The sequence below is a fragment of the Thermobia domestica genome, chromosome 17 (genome assembly GCF_964235325.1).
Source record: "Thermobia domestica chromosome 17, izTheDome1.hap1.1, whole genome shotgun sequence".
Lineage (NCBI taxonomy): Eukaryota > Metazoa > Arthropoda > Insecta > Zygentoma > Lepismatidae > Thermobia > Thermobia domestica.
Genome location: NC_137470.1, coordinates 129,710,462 through 129,732,160, shown reverse-complemented (window position 1 = coordinate 129,732,160; position 21,699 = coordinate 129,710,462). Strand labels below are relative to the sequence as shown.

General features: G+C 36.0%; 2 protein-coding genes across 4 annotated transcripts in view; one reads left to right on the top strand and one right to left on the bottom strand.

The window, feature by feature from the left end:
• The window catches only part of LOC145674331 (cell adhesion molecule Dscam1-like), a 1,494,831-nt gene that overhangs the window by 591,321 nt on the left and 881,811 nt on the right, over positions 1–21,699 (top strand). The gene's annotated exons all lie outside the window — the stretch shown is intronic.
• On the bottom strand, positions 13,972–17,731 carry LOC145674332 (KRAB domain-containing protein 2-like). The gene is made up of 2 exons (XM_081744260.1): positions 16,234–17,731; positions 13,972–14,992 (listed from the first exon to the last, which is right to left on the bottom strand). Exons 1-2 carry the CDS (start codon positions 17,571–17,573, stop codon positions 14,770–14,772), a joined length of 1,563 nt encoding a protein of 520 aa, XP_081600386.1. The 5' UTR covers positions 17,574–17,731; the 3' UTR covers positions 13,972–14,769.

Below are 21,699 nucleotides of genomic sequence, written 5' to 3'. Positions count from 1 at the left end.
CTAAAGTTGATATTAAAAAATGTCAATTTTAATCCGTGTTATCAAAACGTTGTAGAGATGTTTAATTAATGAAATTAATATTGACACGCTGCTGAGATTTCATTACCAGCCACATCAAAGTACGTAAGCATTAACGTCAATTTCATTACAGGTAATGCAATTGCAAGAGTTCTCTTTTATCCTAGATTCTGAGAAAGTATAGCTAGCTCAACAGAAATACTAATTTAGTTGATGGATTTCTGAATACGTGTAAGGTTATCCATTACGTTCATATAATCTGACTTCAGGGAGTAACTGTTACATTATGTTTCAAATTATTTGAGAAAACAAACATATGTATTATGTTCAGTAACTCGTACTTTCAAATTAAACCAATAGATCTAAGTGATGAAATTATTTACAACAGATAATTAACGTTCATTTTGTTTTACATATAAGACATCAAATTACATATATGACAATAATGCTAAATATATATATATATATAAAACTACATGAACTGACATAAAATAAGATGTTACTTCCGCTTGACGTGGAAAGTTGAAGTTTAGCATGATTGTAGCTTTTTTTATTAGTACCCCACAGGAAAATTACCAAGAGTGAATATTTTGAATTTTAGGGAGTCTAAAGGGGTATGAAGAAATCCCAAATGTTACTAAATTGGGCCTTTCTTGAACGTGTAATCTCATGTTTTAGGTGCTTCGAATTGGAGTAAATTCTTGAAATTCGGTATGCTTGTACGCCTTCATCAGTGTTACCTAACTAAAACACCAAAAATAAAAATTCCAACTTTAGTGGGGTTTTATGGGCTATTGGAAACTTTTTCCCCATGTTATTTATTCTGTACACCTTCTACACCCCAAAATTATTGGACACTTTCTGTAAGGCTACAATGATTAAATTTGAAATGGTTGTAGCTTTTCGGGACTAACTCGCATGAAAATTGCCAAATTGCCAAAAGCGAATATTTTTAGTTTTTTAGGGGGTCTAATGGGAAGAAGAAAAATGTTCATATTTTTTAAATGTGCCTTATTTTAGACCTGTAATATCATATTTTAAGTACTTGGAATTAGAGTTTAAAAAATGAAGTTCGACATATGAGATGCGAGACCGTAGACCGAGCAAACACGGGGTCTGGGAGCAAAGTCCCCAGCTGACTAAAGTCCAATCTCGTTACATAAACTAGTTGTTCAGCTCGTTGCATACTATAGGTTAAATTGTGCTTAATTAAATTTTTAAAAAAATGCATTTAACTTTTTTTAGTTTGCTCACCAACGTGCTGTTATACAACGTCAACACTGAAATCAAAATATGATTACGGCTCTTGTCCTAATAAATATCGACACACAACTGAAGACTCGCTGAAGAAAAGAATGTAAGTGCCACCTCGAAATTGATTCACTTATTTTTTGATATGTTTATGCTTTAGATTTTCAAGCTTCGTTATATACTAGGTTGTGTTTCTAAGCATTAGTATTTTGTACTTTGTGACGCTTGAACACAGTTTACTATCTTTTGTCTCTACTGTTACAGTAACTATAGTTTTTGGTACTTACATTGTTTTTAACAGTGAGTCTTTAATTATGTTCCATATCACTACTATATATTTTGGAAAACTAAGTTGAAACAATGCAGCTTAATAAAATTGCCTACAGCAATAGACAAGATTCCCTTTCAAAAATTCAGATAAGAGTAATTGTCCACGAATTCAGCTAATTTAAACAGTTTCTCGCCTTATTTAGATGATGTATAATGCAATCTTATTTAGAGTTACATATATTTAAATTAACTCGGAAATTTGTGTATCCAGTTCAAAGTGTATTGAATGTTTCCAAAATGTACTTTAGAACTTCATGAAGCATAAAAGAAAGAAAAAATACATTGCTATTCATTACAACAGCTTCTAAAACAATACAGAGCTATTATAAATTATTTTCTCGATTTCAAATTTTAATAATACATGTTTGTTTATTCAAAATGACATGCAACTTATGCTTAATGAAAGAAAAGAACTCAAAACATTTTCGTGGCTGGCAAAGCTAATGTTTAGTTACGCATTTTCCCACTAGGACGGCAGTAAATCAAGACAAGGGAGAATTTTGTGTTCATGAATTTCATGTATTTCGTGTTCAATGAAGTTTAAGGACGAAGTTCGGGCTGGGTCCACCAAGTAGGGAATCAATTCGGAAGTAGTACAGGTAGTTTAGAAAAACGGATGAATAAATCCAATTCAAAACTACTCTTGGACACATTGACGACGTAACTTCTTTCCATTTGCACGAATTGATGACTGTTGTCACATTCATTTGGGATTTAATTGTTGACTGTTACGTCAACATGCTACAAGCGACAGTGCATTCATGTGCAGTGTTACATGGTTCACAAAGACTGAGGTTATAAAAACCTTGACAGAATACTTAACTGTGATGTCATAGGCTATTCCATCCATGCTATGAGCGGGATGCAAAGTCATTGGTACTTCACTCGTGACAAAAAACGACTACAATAAGCTGTACTGATTCAGGAAAAACTGAAGGGAGAGCATATGTAGCCAAAGGTCTGACGTGGAGGTAAAGTTTCCACTATTCTTCCTAAATCTTGGTTGCATGCAGATGGTGAATTCAGCGCCACATTCCGAATATTTTTACGTTTCAGGTTACCTCAGGTATTCGTTTTAAATTCTTAAAATAAAAATCAGATGATACTCTGGTGTTTAATTTTAACAAAAATACAAATATACTCAGGATAACTTCTGTTTACCCGTACATGTTTTGAAAGGACGATTATATTCATTTTCCCAAGTTTATGTATGTTTCCGCCATATAGTGCTGTAAAAGTTGTTTATGTCTTACTTGTAGATGTCACTGCAATATCCTTCATTCAACATTCCGGTTTGTTTTCGTCTGCAGCTACGAATTATCACAAAGTCTATAAAATAAAAACAATTGTAAAAGTACATTGATTGGTACTTCAGTACTATTTTGTATCAATTTTGATTACTCAAGAGCATTTTGTTACTTATTTTTACAAGTTGCATAGGTTATATTTGTCCAATTGCGAGCATGATTATACTCGGTATTTTATTTCAAGGATTATTCAGATGCATGTATCTCATTGTTGAGTTTTCATCAATCAATATTATAATCATTATTTATAATGCTCTTAAATGGTTATTTCGATTGAGTAATAAAAGTATACGTTAAAATCGAAACACCTTTCTGTTCAAAATCTATATATTAAGGGGTTGAGACTGTCCGCATATTGATCAGTGAACAGAACAGCCAAGCTGAGGAAGAGAAAGGCAGTTGAGGATGTGGAGAGAGGTCTAATTTCATTGACTTATCGACCTTGTCTGTCAATTACCAAGTTGGAGAAGTCATCACTTAGCACATGATCGGATGAGTAATCGGTATGATGCATTGTATCATTTATCACAGTTTGTATTATTGCCTGTATTGTGTCTTGCCATGACTGTCTTATCTACCCTCTGATCAATGTGTGTTAGTCAAAGGAGGTCCAGTGAACCACATTTAGATGAGGGTAAAAAGAAAAGAAATATACCGTACTTCATGGAGATTGGAATTCTCGTTTCCTGCTAGATAACCCTTTAGCCTTTCCGACAGTATCAGCATGGTTCTACTGTAGACTTATTATGTGAGTTAAGTCTGAAAGTCCGGTTCATGCGGAGACTATCTGAAGCTAAACAATGGGACATCAAGGAGTCTCGCCAATGCTACTTAAATAAGTCCCTTCCTACGAAATGTTAGCAAATACCAATGCTTTTGAATATAGCCAATAAGATTCGTAACTAATGAAAAAAATTGTATTACTTGTGGAAACTATTCTCAAGAGAAAATATATAACGTAGGTAGAATATTCATTGTCTTCTTTGTGATGTAAATGCAGCAAAAATCTTACAGGCAAAAATTGAATTTTTGGAACTCATCATCATGAGAATGTTTTGATCAAAGAATATTATTGATATATATCAAGAAGTAAAGCTGTAAAAATGGTGATCATTAACATAATTTAAGAGGAAATAGTTGCCCTTAATCACGGATTCTACAATTACACTTCAATTGAATAGGCATCAATTTCATTAAGTTCATTTACATGATTAATGTGACTAATTTATACGTTTTTATGGTGAGTGTTAATTATATTGTACACTTAAGATGCACTAAATAATATGATAATTAAAGTAATATTATGTATATTTGTGTAGAACGTCATATTGCATGTTATTAAAATAGAAGATAATATAATGCTCTTTTAAACAGAAGTCCATTAAGTATTAAAAATTAACAATTTTACTCCACGCACGAAGTAAAGCAGGTATCCAGTTAAATGTACTAATAAAGTATATACACAATTAGCATTAAATAACAAAGAAAATATATCCATATATATATATATATATATATATATATATATATATATATATATATATATATATATATATATATATAATATGTGTGTGTGTGTGTGTTTATATTTAAAAACAAGCTTTCAAGGCAGATTCAACCCACTTTAAACACCACTCATTTATATATATATATATATCAAGAATACGCTATAGTCGTATTCACAATAAATATGAAAATCAGAGTTGAATTTGGTATTCATAAACTTCCCCATACAAGTTCTAAAATATTTTCAATCCACTCACAGAATAAGGAGTAATTCTTGAGATATTAGAAGAGAATACTATATAACACTACTATCCAGGTAACAATAACCCGATCGTAGTATCATAAATTATTATAAAAAATTCAACTTCCCATAATAGCATGTAGATTCTTGTCTTTCGAACGACTTTTTCCTAATTTTACTATGAAATTAATATATCTGATCTTTTGTCGATATTTGATGAATGCCAACTTATTTGAGATGCTGAATACTTTTCACATTTTTAACAAACGTTTTATAACTTGCAAGAAAAATTATAAGGAAGTCCCAATATCAGTCACTGAACTTTGAACATTTATCTGTCCCTTCTCCATCGTAGTCGTAATTATGAACATATGGTTACGAACAACGAAAAGCCAAGCATACTAGTTCTAATTTTTCTCACTATTATATAAGTGGTGCTGTTTGCCTTACAATAGACTGCCGACTTCCTCACTTTTTCTTTCTTTGTTTTTTTACTATTGAAACCGTTACACACATCCACCAGCATATTTTTAAAAGAATATATGATACTTATATCTTTTACTCTGAATGTAAAATTGCAATAGCCATTTCCGTCAAAACGAACCATTAATAATATATCTATCTACACAAAAATAATAATGACAATTTAACTACAAAATAAAAATAAAAAAAAGTACAAATTCCCAAAATAAATGTACTCAATACAAAATTAAATTAACAAACTACAGTTCCCAAGTCTAAATATCAAAACTAAGTCAATAGTCTCAATAGTCCAAATACTAAATACACTCATAAACAAACATCTAATAATTAGAATCTAAATATAATTATAGAAATCAAATTTTTCATAATTATAAATGGATAAAGGTACCTTATAACCATAATATAATTTATGTAATGTAAAATTCGTAAGACATGCCAGAAATCTGAACACTTACTTCACTCCTTATACATTTCTATTATCGTGAATACAATCGACATGGAACATTATGAATTACAATAAAAAAACACGCAAAGATGAAAAGAACATCCAATCTCTAATTTCATCTTATTCCTTTTTACCATATCCATCCATACACACACACAAAAAGAAAAATGTCTCGTGCGATCTCTAACAATTAGACTTAATAATTGCTTTATCAGAAAGGGATTTTCACCCCTTTTACAAAAATTTTCCAGGCCTGAAATAAAAAAAAATGTTAAAATATCTAAAACAACAATCATTCAAATTCACTGTCATTCAATGAATAATAATAAAAAAGAAATGCAATGATTAATGCAAATTCAACACGATCCATCAGGATCGGAAAGTAATCATATCTAATTTACAAGAAATAAATAAATAAATAAATAAATAAATAATAAAAAATAAAAAAAAATCTAGACGAACAAGATTTTCTTAATTTGGCCTAGGTTTCCTAAACATTTTAGTCATGAAGACATTCACTTTTCTAATATTATCATCATCTTCTACTGATTTAATTTAAACTGTATTTGTGTTTAAGAACTTGATTATAACGTACAGCTCCAGCCACCTATATCATAAGTTTTAGTTACTTACCAGGTGTGTTAGTTGAAGTTTGCCGGTTTTTTCGAGAAAGAAAACACTTAATATTCAGGGAATCTCACAATTTCTTTATTCAAAATAATGACTATTGGATTCTACACACTTTGCCCATCTTTTAGGCAAATCATGGTTACCATCCCCAAAAAACTTTTTCTCTTTCGAGCCAAACCATTCGACGAGCCATTTTTCGACGTCTTCAAAATTAGCGAAGCGCTGCTCTGCAAGTGAGTGTACCATCGAGGCGAAAAGGTAATAGTCCAACGGGGCGAGGTTTGGAGAGTACGGCGGGTGCGGTAATATTTCCCAATTAAGTGTTTTTGATGTGTCCTGCACCACTTTAGCGATATGAGACGGCGCGTTGTCATGTTGCATGATAACCTTGCCATGTCTTCGGGCCCATTCCGGCCGTTTTTCGATCAACACATGATTCAAATTAATAATTTGTTGTCTGTAGCGATCCGTATTCACTGTTTCACCAGGTCTTAATAACTCGTAGTACACCGCACCACACTGATTCCACCAAACACAGAGCATTGTCTTACGGCCAAAGCGATTTGGCCTTGCCGTCGATGGGCCGGCTTCACCAGGTGCAAGCCATGATTTTTTTCGCTTCGGGTTCTCAAAATAAATCCATTTTTCATCCCCCGTGGCAATTCGATGCAAAAGTGATTTCCTTTCGAACCGTTGAAGCAGGATTTCACAAACAGTTTTTCGCTTTTCCATTTGTCTATCCGTCAGTTGGTGTGGCACCCATTTTCCATACTTCTGGATCTTTCCCATGGCTTTTAAACGTTGAGAAATTGCTCCTCGAGTCACATTTAGTGTTTGTGCTAATGTTGCTTGCGATTGGGTTGGGTCTTCATCTAATAACGCCTGCAATTCCTCGTCTTTGAACTTTTTCGCTGCACCGGGATGTTCCTTGTCTGTCAAATCGAAATCTCCACTTTTAAATTGACAAAACCATGTCTCGCATGTTCTAATCACTGGAGCATGTTCACCGTAGGTTTCTACCAGCAACCGATGAGCTTCAGCTGCTTTTTTCTTTTGATGAAATAAGAACAGCAATGCATGCCGCAAATGCGATTTACTTGGAATGAAACTCGCCATATTCACTGAGGTAAACAACTCTGACGCTATTCTGTTGGCCGAATGTGACTTGTGTATTTTTAAAGGTTAAGGTTTATAGAAAGAAATGACATACATGCCTTATCATAGAAATGTATACATATTGCTAGAGACATCTAACAGTAAAACCGGCAAACTTCAACTAACACACCTGGTAATCAGCTAAAGATGCCTGTTTTCCATATCGGTCAATCCATGCAAAGTGATCGAGAAAAAAGAAAACTTGCCGCTCGACCATTTCAAGAAAATCTATTTCTTTCATGAATGTTTATCCTATATCAGGGGACTTCGAAACCACAATTAACTATTTTTTTTTACAACATCCCATGGTGACAGAGGGGCTGGCGCCATTTTGCGTTTTTTTTTTATATTTTAGGCGTTTACGTTGATTTGAATATCTCAGCACGTATTTGTCCTAACAAATTGAAAATCGCTGGACGTATCCAACTCGTGCAGAGCTAAACCTTTGCTCTTTTAACAATTTTGCCTAAAACCACTTGAAGGGGGTAAAATCAGGGCCTACAATAGCAATAAATTTGGACATTGAAAACATGTTTGGGAAGAGGAAACAACTGATGTAGAGATCTGAATTTGTGTGTGCATGTAGTCCGGGGGTCATAAGTTAATACACAATAATTTACAGGCCTGTAGCTGCACCCAAAAACCTGAAAAATATCGTAAAGTTGGGGAATTATGCCAATATATAATATTTTACTGTCCAATATCTCCAATGGGTCTGGATAAAAAAAAATCTGAAATTTTGAGATTAGTTAGTCCTTGAGCATTCCATAACACACAACAAAGCGCGTTTTGTGTTTTTGAGCAGAAAGGGGTACAAGTATTAAGTAATGACGTCACACTCTAGGAGGTATTTTGTTCATAAAATGTTTTTGGACATCGAAAACATGGTTGGGAAGAGGAAACAAGTGATGTAAAGGTCTGAATTTGTGTGTGCATGTAGTCCGGGGTTCATAAGTTAATACACAAAACTTTACAGGCCTGTAGCTGCTCCCAAAAGCCTGAAAAAATATCGTAAAGTTCGGGAATTATGCCAATATATCATATTTTACTGTCCAATATCTCCAATGGGTCTGGATAAAAAAATCTGATATTTTGGGAGTAGTTAGTGCTTTAGTATACCATAACACACAACAAAGCGCGTTTTGTGTTTTTGAGCAGAAGGGGGTCAAAGTACTAAGTAATGACGTCATACTCTAGGAGGTGTTTTGTTCATAAAATCTACTGGAAATTTGTTGTTGTGAAGTAAAATAAAGTAGAATGAATGGTAAGTCCAGTCAAGGCTCTCAAGCTCATTTCTTTCCTCTTGTTGTAACACTGTCTTATCAGACCTACAGCAGCACTGGTGAAGAATGCCGCTATCAGCAGAAGGCGAAGGATGTCAAAATGCACCCTTGACAAAAAAAAGTCCGTAAGTATTCTTGCTCTTGCTGCTTGGTATGTCAATGATAATCATATTTATTCTTGTTTTAACTGTCAACTCATGCAGGAGACTGTTTTCCTTTCTTTTGATCTACATTCTCAAGTCAGTGAACACTTACTCGCTTTAAACACTGACAAATTTTCAATAGATTTTATGAAAAAAAACACCTCCTAGAGTATGACGTCATTACTAAGTACTTTGACACCCTTCTGCTCAAAAACACAAAACGCGCTTTGTTGTGTGTTATGGTATACTAAAGGACTAAATATTCCCGACATTTCAGATTTTTCTATCAAGGCTCATTGGAGATATTGATCAGTGAAATATGCTAAATTGGCATAATTCCACAAATTAACGATTTTTTCAGGCCTGTGGGAGCAGCTACAGGTCTGTAAATTTTTGTCTATTAACTTATGTCCCCGGACTATATGCACACACAAATTGAGACCTCTACGTCAATTCAAACATGTTTTCAATGTCCAGAAATGTGCTATTGCAGATCCTGATTTCACCCCATCAAGTGGTTTTGGGCAAAAGTGTTAAGAGATCAAAGTTTTAGCTCTGCCCGAGTTGGAGACGTCCAGCAATTTTCGATTTGTTAGGACAAATACGTGCTGAGATATTCAAAACAACGTAAACGCCTAAAATCGTAAAAAAGCAAAATGGCGCCAGCCCCTGTGTCGCCATAAAATGTTTTTTTTTTTTTAAATAATTAATTGTGGTTCCGAAGTACCCCAATATAGGATAAACATTCATGAAAAAAAAATTAGATTTTTTGGAGATGGTCGAGCAGAACATGCTTGATCACTTAGAATGGATTGACTCATGCATTATTGTATATTTCATGTTGTTACAATAAGATTTATTGTATTTATTACATAATAATTTGCAATTTATTGAATAATTCTATATTAGTGTTTAGGAGAACACGGTGGCTCAGTGGAAGAGGGATTTCTTTTGAGGATTGTGGTCCCTCGTTCTATCCCCAGCGAAGTACGAGGCGCATTCAGAAAGTAAGTTTCCCACGCATCCCATAGCTAGGAAACCGTACGTTGGGCGACGCGACTCCGTGTACATGAGAGAGTAAGGTCCTAACATGCCGCATGCTCCAGCAGAACTTCCCTAATTCTCTCAGTAGCATCGTGGCAGTGATTGAAGATTGGCGTTCCTATTTGAGCTCCCGCCGCGTGTGAAGTGCGAGCAGTGATAAAGTGTTTGAATGCACAGGGCATAGCACCGATTGAAGTCCGTCGTCAGCTGTATCGTTGCAAAAATGTCAATGCTGGCCCTGTGTGCCTTGCTTTGTGCTCTAGGGTCAGTTGCTTTAACACAAAACTTCTTGATCAACAGACACTCCGTGACAGTGGTGTGCAATAAGGCGCGGAAAATCTGCAGGAACTGCTTGCTCATGCGGTTAGGCCCATGGACCTGGCACAGCTAACGATGGATTTCGATTGGTGCTATGCCCTGTGTATCCAAAACCTTCTCGTATCACTGCTCACACTTCACACGCGGCAGGAGCTGGAAAATGAACATCCATCTTCAATCACTGCCACGACGCTACTGAGAGCACTAGGGAAGTTCCGCTAGTGAATGTGCCATGCTAGGACCTTACTCTCTCTCCTACACGTAGTCGCTTCGCGCAACATACCGTTTCCTAGCTATGGGACACGTGGGAAACTTAATTTCTGGATGTGCCTTGTAATTTTGTAGTGGGGAACATCATGTCCTGGATTTTCTCGAGTACTCCAGTTTTCTCCTACATTCTCCTTTCACAAATTCTTCCATCATTATTTACTTGCCTTAATCACCCGCCTCTATTAGCCTAAAGGACATAATCATGGGACGTTAAAACGAACCTCCGATTTCCTTTTATTAGGATCACTCAAATGGACCTTATAACATTGCAATGTTAGTCCATTCGTTTGTTCGTTATTCCACACTGTAACTCCTGAGAGAAAGCAAGTTTCTAAAATGTCTTTTTTGCAATAGACAACTAAAGCTATTATCTCTGTCAGGGTTTGTTTAATGAAATCAATTCGTTAACATTTTCATGGTAAACTTTTGTTATTAATATCTCGTCTAAAATTTATATTCTATAGCATCGATGCAACCTGCAAAGTGGCAAAGAAACGTTGGTTGTCAATGATAACAGTATATGCAACTGTTTAATGGCAATTATCTCGCTAGCGCTCTCGTAGTCATTAGCTTTTTCAGGCAAGCCATTCTCAGAGAAGTTTACCTAGATTTTCTTAATTTACACCAGGCACATGCCGGGATGGTACCTAGACTACAGGTCCAAGCCTCTTCATTCCTTCCCCAATCCTTTCTTCCTTCCCTTTCCTCGGATAGCGCCATCGTCGAGGGACGTCATTCCTCATACGCAACGGGACAGCATAGCCATTGCTTAATTATAGGCATAGCCATGCCAAAAGCCTGTAAATCTACTTTCAAATTCCTGCAATTATTTCGGTCGAGTCTGTTAATTGAATGAACACGGTAACATCTTAATAAATAACGGTACGTGATCCTCTTTGCTGTCTATACCAGAGTTTATTTGTATCTTGTGAGCTCCCTCGTGGCAACATGGTTACCCTACGCGCCTTTATCACCAGAGCCCCAGGTTCAATTGATTTCGGTTTTGAACTTTTAATTTGATATTCGCATTGACGTCCTTTATAACAGTGAGGCTATATAAGACGTGGAACTACAGATTAACGTGGAATCTAAATCACATGAGCTCCCGACGGGAATCGAAGACGAGTTTTCCACATCAAAAACACATACGCTAACCATTTACCACGAGGTAGCTCCCAGGTATAATTGAGAAGTTATATTGTTCAGATCCCACATTAAGCTCTAGAACGTCTCATATATTCTTGGTGATGAAATGGAAACTAAAGTCCAATCCAATCAACGAGCCAATGTTTATGTATTGCATTAAAGTTTGTAAAATAGCAAGTTCTCAGAAGCAGAGCACCAGCCAAAATTTCCCTTCCACCAACCTTATAGATTCCACGGTCTCATCACCTTGATATACCCTGTATATTCATTTTATTCTACACATGGACAAGAACGACAGGTTGTACATGCGTCTTTTGAAGCTGGCGTCGCTAGGGTTGTTTTTGAGCCTCGCAGGTGTGCAATGTCCGAGGAAAGGTTTTAGGGATAAAAATGACATGCTTAGCGTTAAGCCTTTACCGTCCAGTTTGGTCTCTCTCCAAGCGGATCGTTTCTCTAGAAATCCTTCCCCACGGTTCTCCTACACGCTCTTTTATTCTCACTTTCTCCCGCTTCGCTACACAAACGTTCTCAGCTCCATCTGTTGCCTAGAACAGAGAAAAAACAACTTTCTCAGCTCAGCTTAACGTTACCGTCTCCATTTTTTCTTTTCTTCTTAAAACCTTCTTTACAAGCTTAGCAACAGGAAACAAAGCGTCCATTGCACCCGACTGCATTTTATTCATATTGTATACACTAGAACATAAAAATCTACATACACCAAAAAAAGTATCAGTTATATACTTTGTTAAATTGCAGTATCAGCTGCGCTTACAGAACGTGTTGATATTACGAACACTTCCTTTCTGTTACGTCTGTTGACAAAGTCAGAAGTTTCAAGATAAACTATGCAAATTATTAACTTTCCAAAATAAAACGAAACAAGAAATGAATTAATAATTTTGTGTTCCTAGTGAGTACTTCCATTTTAAAACAGATTGTTTTACCTTTATATTTGAATTTTAAAGCAGATTCCTTCAGTTTAACGTCCCACGTTTATGTTCTTTTTATGCTAAGGGAGACGATGATTAAGGCAAGTGAATGATAATGGAAGAATTGGTGGAATGAAAAAGTGTGGAGAATACCTCTAGAAAACCCACGGACACGATGTTGTCCACCACAAATTACTTGGCCGGGATCAAACCAGGGACCTCACACTCCATAGGTAAACGCTCTACTACTGAGCCACCGTCCCTCCTCTGATACTTGTGGTTCAACGTAGGGTCGAGAGAAGATAGTGACTTTTCATAGAAAAAAAAAATAAACCCAATTGTATTTTGCTGATAAAGTGTTTATGAGCTTTAATGTTTGTGGCTAGTAGTAATTTACAGTCGAACGTATGCTTAAGAAATCGTCATCTAAGATAGATTCAAAATTATGTTGTACATTATACGTATATGTGTTAAGCAGTTTGCAGTTGATATTCAGAGAGTAAATAATTTATCATCCTATCTAAGCCTTCATGAAAATTGTAAAGGAAATTTATGAATTTGTCATTGTTGCTGGTCAGATGAAGATAGTCAACTCTTCGGGATGTGGCACTTTTCTCCAAAGCTGCAACGTATCATTCGTTGATGAAATTGGTGGAAAAATATCCCTTGGCGCAACTGGTAGACTGCTGGTGCACTAGCTTGGTTTAGCAAGTCATTCTCGCTGTTAATAACGTCCTTTTACGAGCTAATTAGAATAGTAAAACTTCATCCACTCATGACTGACAGTTATCTGTGTCTGATTGCTATAACACGTTTCATCATTCCTCCACACACTTATACTTCTCTTCTCATGAAACGCTAAGCGCGATAATTTGACTGTCTTTATTGGACATATATTGCCTTCAAGCTCTCTTTGAGTATCACTAAAGCTACATATAGCACTTTTCGAGTGTGATCTACCGGTTTATTTAAGAAAATATTTCAACGTCAACAGTATCCTTCATTCATTATTACTATTTTCAATGCTAATTAATGCCCTGAAGCTTTTCAAAATAGCATTTTTTTTAAATATAAATATTCAAAAAAATAATAACAAAATCGTCATACAATTTGTTGGCTTTACTCCGTGTAGCTGGAAACAAATGACAATAAATAAATAAACAAAACAAATAAAAACAGAAGAAAGAAGAGAAAATAAATATTTCAGTGTCACGTTAATGACCTTGAGGCTAACTTAAAGTGGTAATTAATGAAAATAAATTGTTATAAAAAGAATATGCAATGAAGATATTGGAAGAAACTGGAGAACACTTAGAAAACCTACCTACACAATGTTGTTCACTACAAACTCATACGATTGAATTAGTGACCTCTCACACCAAAGTTGACGGCTCGACCAATTTATAAGTATATATATATATATATATATATATATATATATATATATATATATATATATATATATATATATATATATATGTTACCGTCAGAACCCGAAATTAGGTAAAACTAGAATTTCCTAGTTAAAACTAGTTTTCTCAAAGCCGCTTCGAAAGAACTAGTATTAACTAGTCAATACTAGAATTTACGATGTTAGTTAGGTAGTTCTAGTTTTTACTATTTTTCCTTCTAGTTAAAACGTGTTATTACTAGTCAAAACTAGTATTAACTGAAATGTGTTACCGTCAAAACCCGAAATCTGTTGAAACCAGAATACCCTAGTTAAAACTAGTTTCGTCAGCCTTTCGTATTAACTCAGTATTAACTAGTGAATTGTAAAATTGACAACGCTTATTAAGAATGCGTAGTTTACTATTTATTTTCATTAAAATACAATATTACTAGTGAAACCTGAAGAAATGTATTTATTTTAAGACACTTAGAAATAACTTTTCTTTTGCACAAACATCATAAATGTTTCTATATATTTCTAAAAAGTATTATGGCACTCACAATATCATAGAAATCCTTTGTTTTTGCAGTACCTTGCGAAATATAAGCCCTCTTGCATGCATAACATGTGAATCCTTGTCGTTCAAATACAATTCTATAGAAACACTTATTTATTAAGAAATACACAGAAAAGACTTCCGTTTTGCAGAAATATCTGAAATGCTTTTGTATGTTAGCACAAGGTAAAATACACACTACTATTGCACTACTACTTATTCAATTCGGTGGTGCCAAAGCAAATCTACTGACGTAATATTGTATATTTATTATGAAATACAAAGAAAAACGTTTTTATTGCTAAAACATCTGAAATGTTTCTATTTGTTACCACAAGGTAAACTATCATGGCATTTTGAGTTGCAGAGAAAACCTTTTTTCTTGCACAAGCATCTTTTCGAAATACATGCTTTCTTGCACACACAACGTGTGAACCCTTGTGGGGTTAATGCTGCTTCCCTGGCTGCAGTTCTCAACGAAATTTCAGTATCTGGTACTTCGACTGGTGTCAGGAACTGCTCGTGGCAAATGTCGAATTCAGACCTACAACAGACACATTTTGTTTAATCACATGGTGTGGGAATCCTGAATCACTTATATTAAAAAATAATAATGACTTTTCAAAACAAAATAATAATGTATTTTAACGCACAATTTCCACATCGTCATAATTAGTATTTCAGAGAAACACCGGTAGTTAATCTGCGTATTTCCTACAAAAACGCCTATGCACTAAAGCACATTTCACGAGTACCGGTTTCACAAGCTAAACAACAGTCTTTTACCGGGATCAAGTTCGTGACATGTTATCAATCTACTGGTGAGTACACAGCAGACAACAACAGATGGATTACACATTATTAAATCGGTTCCGGAAAAACATAATGGACATTATAACAGAAAATTATTTTGACATAAAATGATGTGAAGAATCCATCATTATTTCGGTTAATAATAATATTACAGATACGTATAAAACACTTGACCAAACTCCTCCCCATTAATTTTTCCGTTTTTTGAAGATTGTGAGAAGTTGTAGGTCACTATCACCATTTTGGAAAGCAAGCAAGACAGAATTTAAGTAATTCTATGATCTAAAAGGATCAGCGCTGTAAACAATTTACTTTCTGTATAGAAATTTGAATAGCTGTGAATAATGATGTCACACGCTGACTACTCAAAAATCTAAACAAAAAAATAAGTTGTTTACAGGAATAATCCTTTCAGATCACAGACTTATTAATTTCTATCTTGCTTGCTATCCAAAATTGTGATAGTGACCTACAACTTCCCACAATCTTAAGAAAAAGAAAGAAAAGAAAGTGGTGGGGAGCTTAGTCAACAGCGTTAACATATACAATATAGCTCTTAATTACCGAGCGGCCATAGATCAGTTGGTAAAGTGCTGGCTTCGCATTCGGAAGGTCGCAAGTTCGCGTCCAGCGGCCCACCATCCTGACTGAGGATTTCCAGCTTTTATCCCTCTCATACCAATCAAAGAATGTGATAGTGCCTATAAAACTAGGCCTTAACCAACTTCCTTCCCATATGCTATCTCGTACCAGAGATGCTTAAAGGCCTTAAATGAAAATGCTTAAGGCCTTCTGCGGGCGTGGTCGCGGGCTCTAAATCCCGCTGGGAGCCCTCCGCCTCGGATACAAACCCGAGCAATGGTTCGGATCATACTTTAACCTGTAGGTCCCGTCGTTAAAAGCTCCTTAGCTTGTTTAGGACGTTAATACAAATTCTATCAATAAGGAGCACATAAAAGACAGAAAACTTACCTGCAATATAATTTATCCAGCTTTCCATCCTTGGTTCCAATCTTGTGCAGATCTTCATTTTTTTCTAGAACAACTCCAATGACATTCCGAAAATCCGCCTTTGCTCTGTCCACATCCGGGATTGGTATTATGACATTATCTCCCACTTCAACAGGTGGATGGGTGGCATCAGAGATACGTTTCATTTTCTTGGCCTGCTTTGACAAATTTTCACGTGCTTCTTTCCTGGATGATGTGATATCAACCGCACTAGGACCAGCCTCATTTTCTCCTTCATCAAATGTTTCATGTTCACTAAGGCGCTCATTCATGTCCTCAATAATACTCACGAGGTCGTCCTCATCGTTTATGTTTTGGAGAACATCTGATGACAGTGCTGAAGTCGTAAGTCCTACTCTTGGCTCAATGCCGAACATCGCACGGTATGGAGACTGTTTTATTCCGGAATGATAAGCTCGATTTTTCATAAACTGAACAAAGCGGAGACCATTTGACCAGTTTGTTGTTTTATTATCATGCATCCACGAGGCAAGCATATTTTCTATATCTTGATTTGCCCGTTCTACTGACCCTTGGCTTTGGCTGTGCCTGGGCTTTCCGTTGACTAACTTTAACTCAGGCCAGAGTGTCGTTAGTTCCTTGATGACAGAATTAACAAACTCTCTGCCATTATCAGAATGTAAAATGCAGGGGGCACCAAATGTCAAAAATATGTCTGTCAGTTGGTAGGCTACTTCTTCAGCTCTTTTGGTTTGCAGCGCTCGCAGTAAGACAAACTTCGTCAGATGATCCTGGTATACCATGATAAACTTGAACTTACGATCAGGGTGTGCTTGCATGTCTATCAGGTCCACTTGACATCGGCTGTTCATTTCTGTGTGAAGTATTGGCTTAGAAACAAAGCCCTTCTTTTTCATACTTTTCTTCCGTTGACATGTTTCACACATTGACAGAAAAATATTTATCATTTGAGTCGTAACGTTGGCATATTTCCTAGAAGTTTCAGCTTTCATTCTATCTCGACCTCCGTGTCCCACAGCAACATGTGATGCTTCAATAACATCAAAGATCTCCTCGGCAGGTAAGTAGTACTTCACAGGCTCACTATTCGACACCAGTTTTTTTGTTTCACCAATTTCCAAAACATTAAACCGTTTCAAACGTCTGTACTGTAAAGGTGTTTTCTTTGCAGCAGATTTTGCCTCTTCAACTTCAGTTAAAAGTTTACTGTAAACGTCCTTGGTCATTGCATTATAGTGACTGTCTTTTTCATTTTCCAAACGAATAATTTCTTTGAAGAATCTTTCCTTCAAAATTGTTTCTTTATCGGACTGACTCATTACAATGAATAATCACCTCACACTTCCCGAAACACTAACACACGCGTAGCCACGACAAGAGAGACGCACCTGCACACTTTACAAAGGCTCCGAACAGACTTAGAGAAAACAAAACAATACTTTCCCAGTAGGAGCAAGTCCGAACTTGCAGAAACACTGTTAACTGACCCATTTTGGTCAGAACTAGTTTTAACTAGTAAAAACTGTATATGATTCACATTATATAGCCTTTTTCGTTAATTCCAGAATTACCTAACTAACATAGTAAATTCTAGTATTGACTAGTTAATACTAGTTCTTTCGAAACGGCTTTGAGAAAACTAGTTTTAACTAGGAAATTCTAGTTTTACCTAATTTCGGGTTCTGACGGTAACATATATATATATATATATATATATATATATATATATATATATATATATATATATATATATATATATATAGGGTGTTAATGAACTATACCAACAAACAGTAAAAGGTGAATCCTTACATCAAAATAAAACAAAAAGCAGATATCGACGTGTGGGGAAAAGTGCATAGTTTCAGAGCTAGGGCTGTCCAAAATAGCAAAAATGCCAAATTTTCAGAGGCCCTAGTTCGAATTCGAGAAACTGTGGATGGTGGTCCTTACCAGCATAAAGGAAGTCACGCATGCGCAATCCAAAAATCATATTTCATTAATGTTCAATGGTGTACAAGGTATTCCTTGCAGGGTGATATTCCCAGACATGCCATCAACCAAATTTTGAGATATGTTTTGTTTTGATGATTGGTACTAACTAGGCAAACAATAAGCCTTGACAGCAATGAACACGGAATTCTTTGGCGAGATGTCCGAAGTGTTAAGGGTCGTCAGCAAAACGATCTCTGGTACTCGGGAAACGCATGTTGCGATGTTTTCTTTCACGCTTATAACTCCAAAAAACGTAAAATGTGACGTGACGAATTACATTGCATCACACGTTATTCTGAACACCAAAAAACATGGAGCTGGCGGTTCACAACACTTCCGACTTCCCTCCGAAGCATTGAATTTCCACTGTTGTCAAGGCTTAACTCCTGCCAACTTTGGACCCTCCTTGAAATCAGGGTATATCTGAAAACTCTATTGGGAGCATTTCTGAGACTTACACCCTGTGGGGAATGCCCTGTACACCTATTGAAAATGGATTAATTACACACTTTTGGATTGTGTGTGCTTGACTTCCTTTTCGCTGATAAGGACCACTATCCACAGCTTCTGGAATTCGAACTAGAGCCTCTGGAAATTTGGCTTTTCTCCGATTTTGGACAGCCCTAGCTGGAAAACTATACACTTTTCTCCATAGGCGCATATGAACTTTTTCTCTTATTTTGATGTGAGGAATCACTTTCTAGAGTTAACAAAATTTTGTAACGTACTGAAAAACTGAATATGTTTTAATGAGATATTGCAAGTGCCCTATATGTGCCTCCCTAGCAATTCTGCCAATATCTAGTCGATAATCAAGTTGTTCCCTAAGTTATTGCTATTATGCCAAAAATTCAGTGTCTGACTGTCATCAGATGGCAGGACTTGTAGCAATTACAAGCAGTAACGTCTCTACTTCAATTGTTTCCGTAATATCTTCCAAATGGTAGTTTTTGGAATGTTCAGTGCTCTGCTTCCTCTGTTCGTCGACTCCTGTGGGCTTCACAGAAAACTTTCTCATACACGCTCGTATATATACACGAGGCGCATGTCAAAAAGGAGCTCAAAATTAATTATAGGACAATAAATTTTATCTGATTGGTATACAACCTTAGTTATTAAGATTGATTGAGGTACCTTGGTTATTTTTCTCTGTAATCCCAATGAAAGTCCAGATATTTCTGGTAGCGTGGAAGAAGTTCTCGTATACCCTCTGTGTAAAAATCTGCCGACTAACAGTGCAGTGAGTCCAGAACAGATGTTTTGCACACTCCATGATTGTTGAAACGCTTCGATACAAGCCACTTTCTTTTCTTTTTTTAGGTGAAGAAAAGGCAATAAGTCGCTGGGAGCAAGGTCAGGGCTCTAATAGGGATGATTGAATAGTTGCTAATGACATTTGAGTTCTCTGAACAGTACCAACAGCCGTGAGAAGGCACTCATTGTCATGGATTAAAATAATTCCAGGCATAGCATTCCTCTCTGCCGATTTGCATAGCATTATTCTATTCCATTGTTCACCAGTTCATTCTTAATTTTTTGCCAAGAAGTATATTTTAACAATGTTTTCTGCTCGAAGTAGTGATTTCTTTATCCGTACCTCGAAAATGATAACACTACAGGCTTCGGAGCAACGTCTTATGTGATACCGATTGAAAACCACTGTTCCGCAGCAATGTTCTACTTCCGGAACGTTTAAACGTCCATTCTGTTTGCCTGCAATTCTAATGAATTAGTCCTTATGTGAAGTTGATATTTCTGGACGTAAAGTTTAATTCCGTGTAATATTTATGTCAGTTTGTCACTGTCTTTCAACAGTCCGAAACACTTCTCTGACTGATATCTTCAACCATTGAGCGATTTTTTACAGATAATACTATTTTCTATCACAATAATCTCTTGGGCTCGTGATTCATCACTTAGTTATCAGTTTGTCTTCTGTATTTTATGAAACTTGCACGTTCTTCACAATATCCAACTGACTCACGCGAATGACAACAGCACAATCGCATGCAAGAGATTTGCCCTCAATGTTATCCATATACGACATGATTGAATAGCACCACAAACCACCCTTGGAAGTAAACAGCAACTACTGAAAGAGGTTCGTACGAACGCCGCTAGATGTGGTTGAAACGAAGCATCACCAGAAAATTCGTAACATTAGTTGTCTGTTCGTTGGTTACCTGTTTATTGACTGCAAATGAGCGTTCCCCAATAAACTGTCTCAATACAAACAGAGTCATGCATTTTCGTATGCTTATATAAACAGCGTTGTTTGTTTTACAAAGCAAGTTCAATAAATAGTTTTGTATAGACATAATGAGTTTTAATGAAAAATTGTAAAAAAAAAAAAATAGTGCCCTCAGACTTTTGACAATGCCTGTACAAGGTACAAATCTGCTAAACAATGATTTGAAATTATTCATTAAGTCCACCGGAATCGCGCTTGTTCAATCGCCTTCCGCGGGTCAATTTATTGAGGCAACCTGCCAGAAGAAGCTAACATCCCAATGCCAGTGTTGCTAATTCAATGTGATATCGAGTAGTTCGATCAGTGGGGAATATTTAAGCAACTACTCCAAACAATAGTTAGATCCTACTGGAAACGTAAAGGAACTCTAACCATAAAATTGCTTTGCCTCATATGTGGTACATCGGAAATAATTCGGTATGATTCGTGGAGCCCTCCGAACGCATGCTTGAGAAAACGTAAAACAGGATAAGTTCACCAATTTTGAAGACACGGGGAACGAGGTGAACGAACGACAAAACAACAACGTTTCAATATAATTTAAAACGTGTAACACAAACTGTAACAATTATTCAAATAAAATGGTAACAATAGTAATAGCAGAAACATAAAACATTAATAAAAGGAAATCTAGCGGCAGTCAGACAACACTGTACCCTCAGAAGACATTTTCCATATACCGTGAGGGACGACACTCGCAAAATTTCATGGATGGGGGTTGATGACTGGAGTACGCATTCATGCTCTATTGGGTGGTGAAATCAGTAGACCAAGCTTCACGGCTCATCGCGATCGCTCTATCATGATGTGCAAACTGACACACAAAAACGCCTCTCTTTTTTGTTAGGATATATACAGAATACACCCTGAGAAACTTTCAACAACAAATGTATTTTTTTTTGTTTCCAGCACTAAGCAGAACTATAGATAAAAAATGTTAGTTCTAACGACATAGTAATATGCCTACTTACTACTTTCTTTGGTTTGCTTGTATTGTATTACAATACCAAAGAAAGCAGCGTTTAGACAACATTCAGTAAGATATCTTGTGAATTTCGTTTCGTATTATGAGACGTTTTGGACTTCCAAACTACTGGGTTCTGCTTGCAAATACAGGATGTCCATAAAGTCTGAGTACATGGGAAAAAGCACATTTTAGTCAATTTTTTGTTAATGAATAATATTTTCAACATGATTTCCGT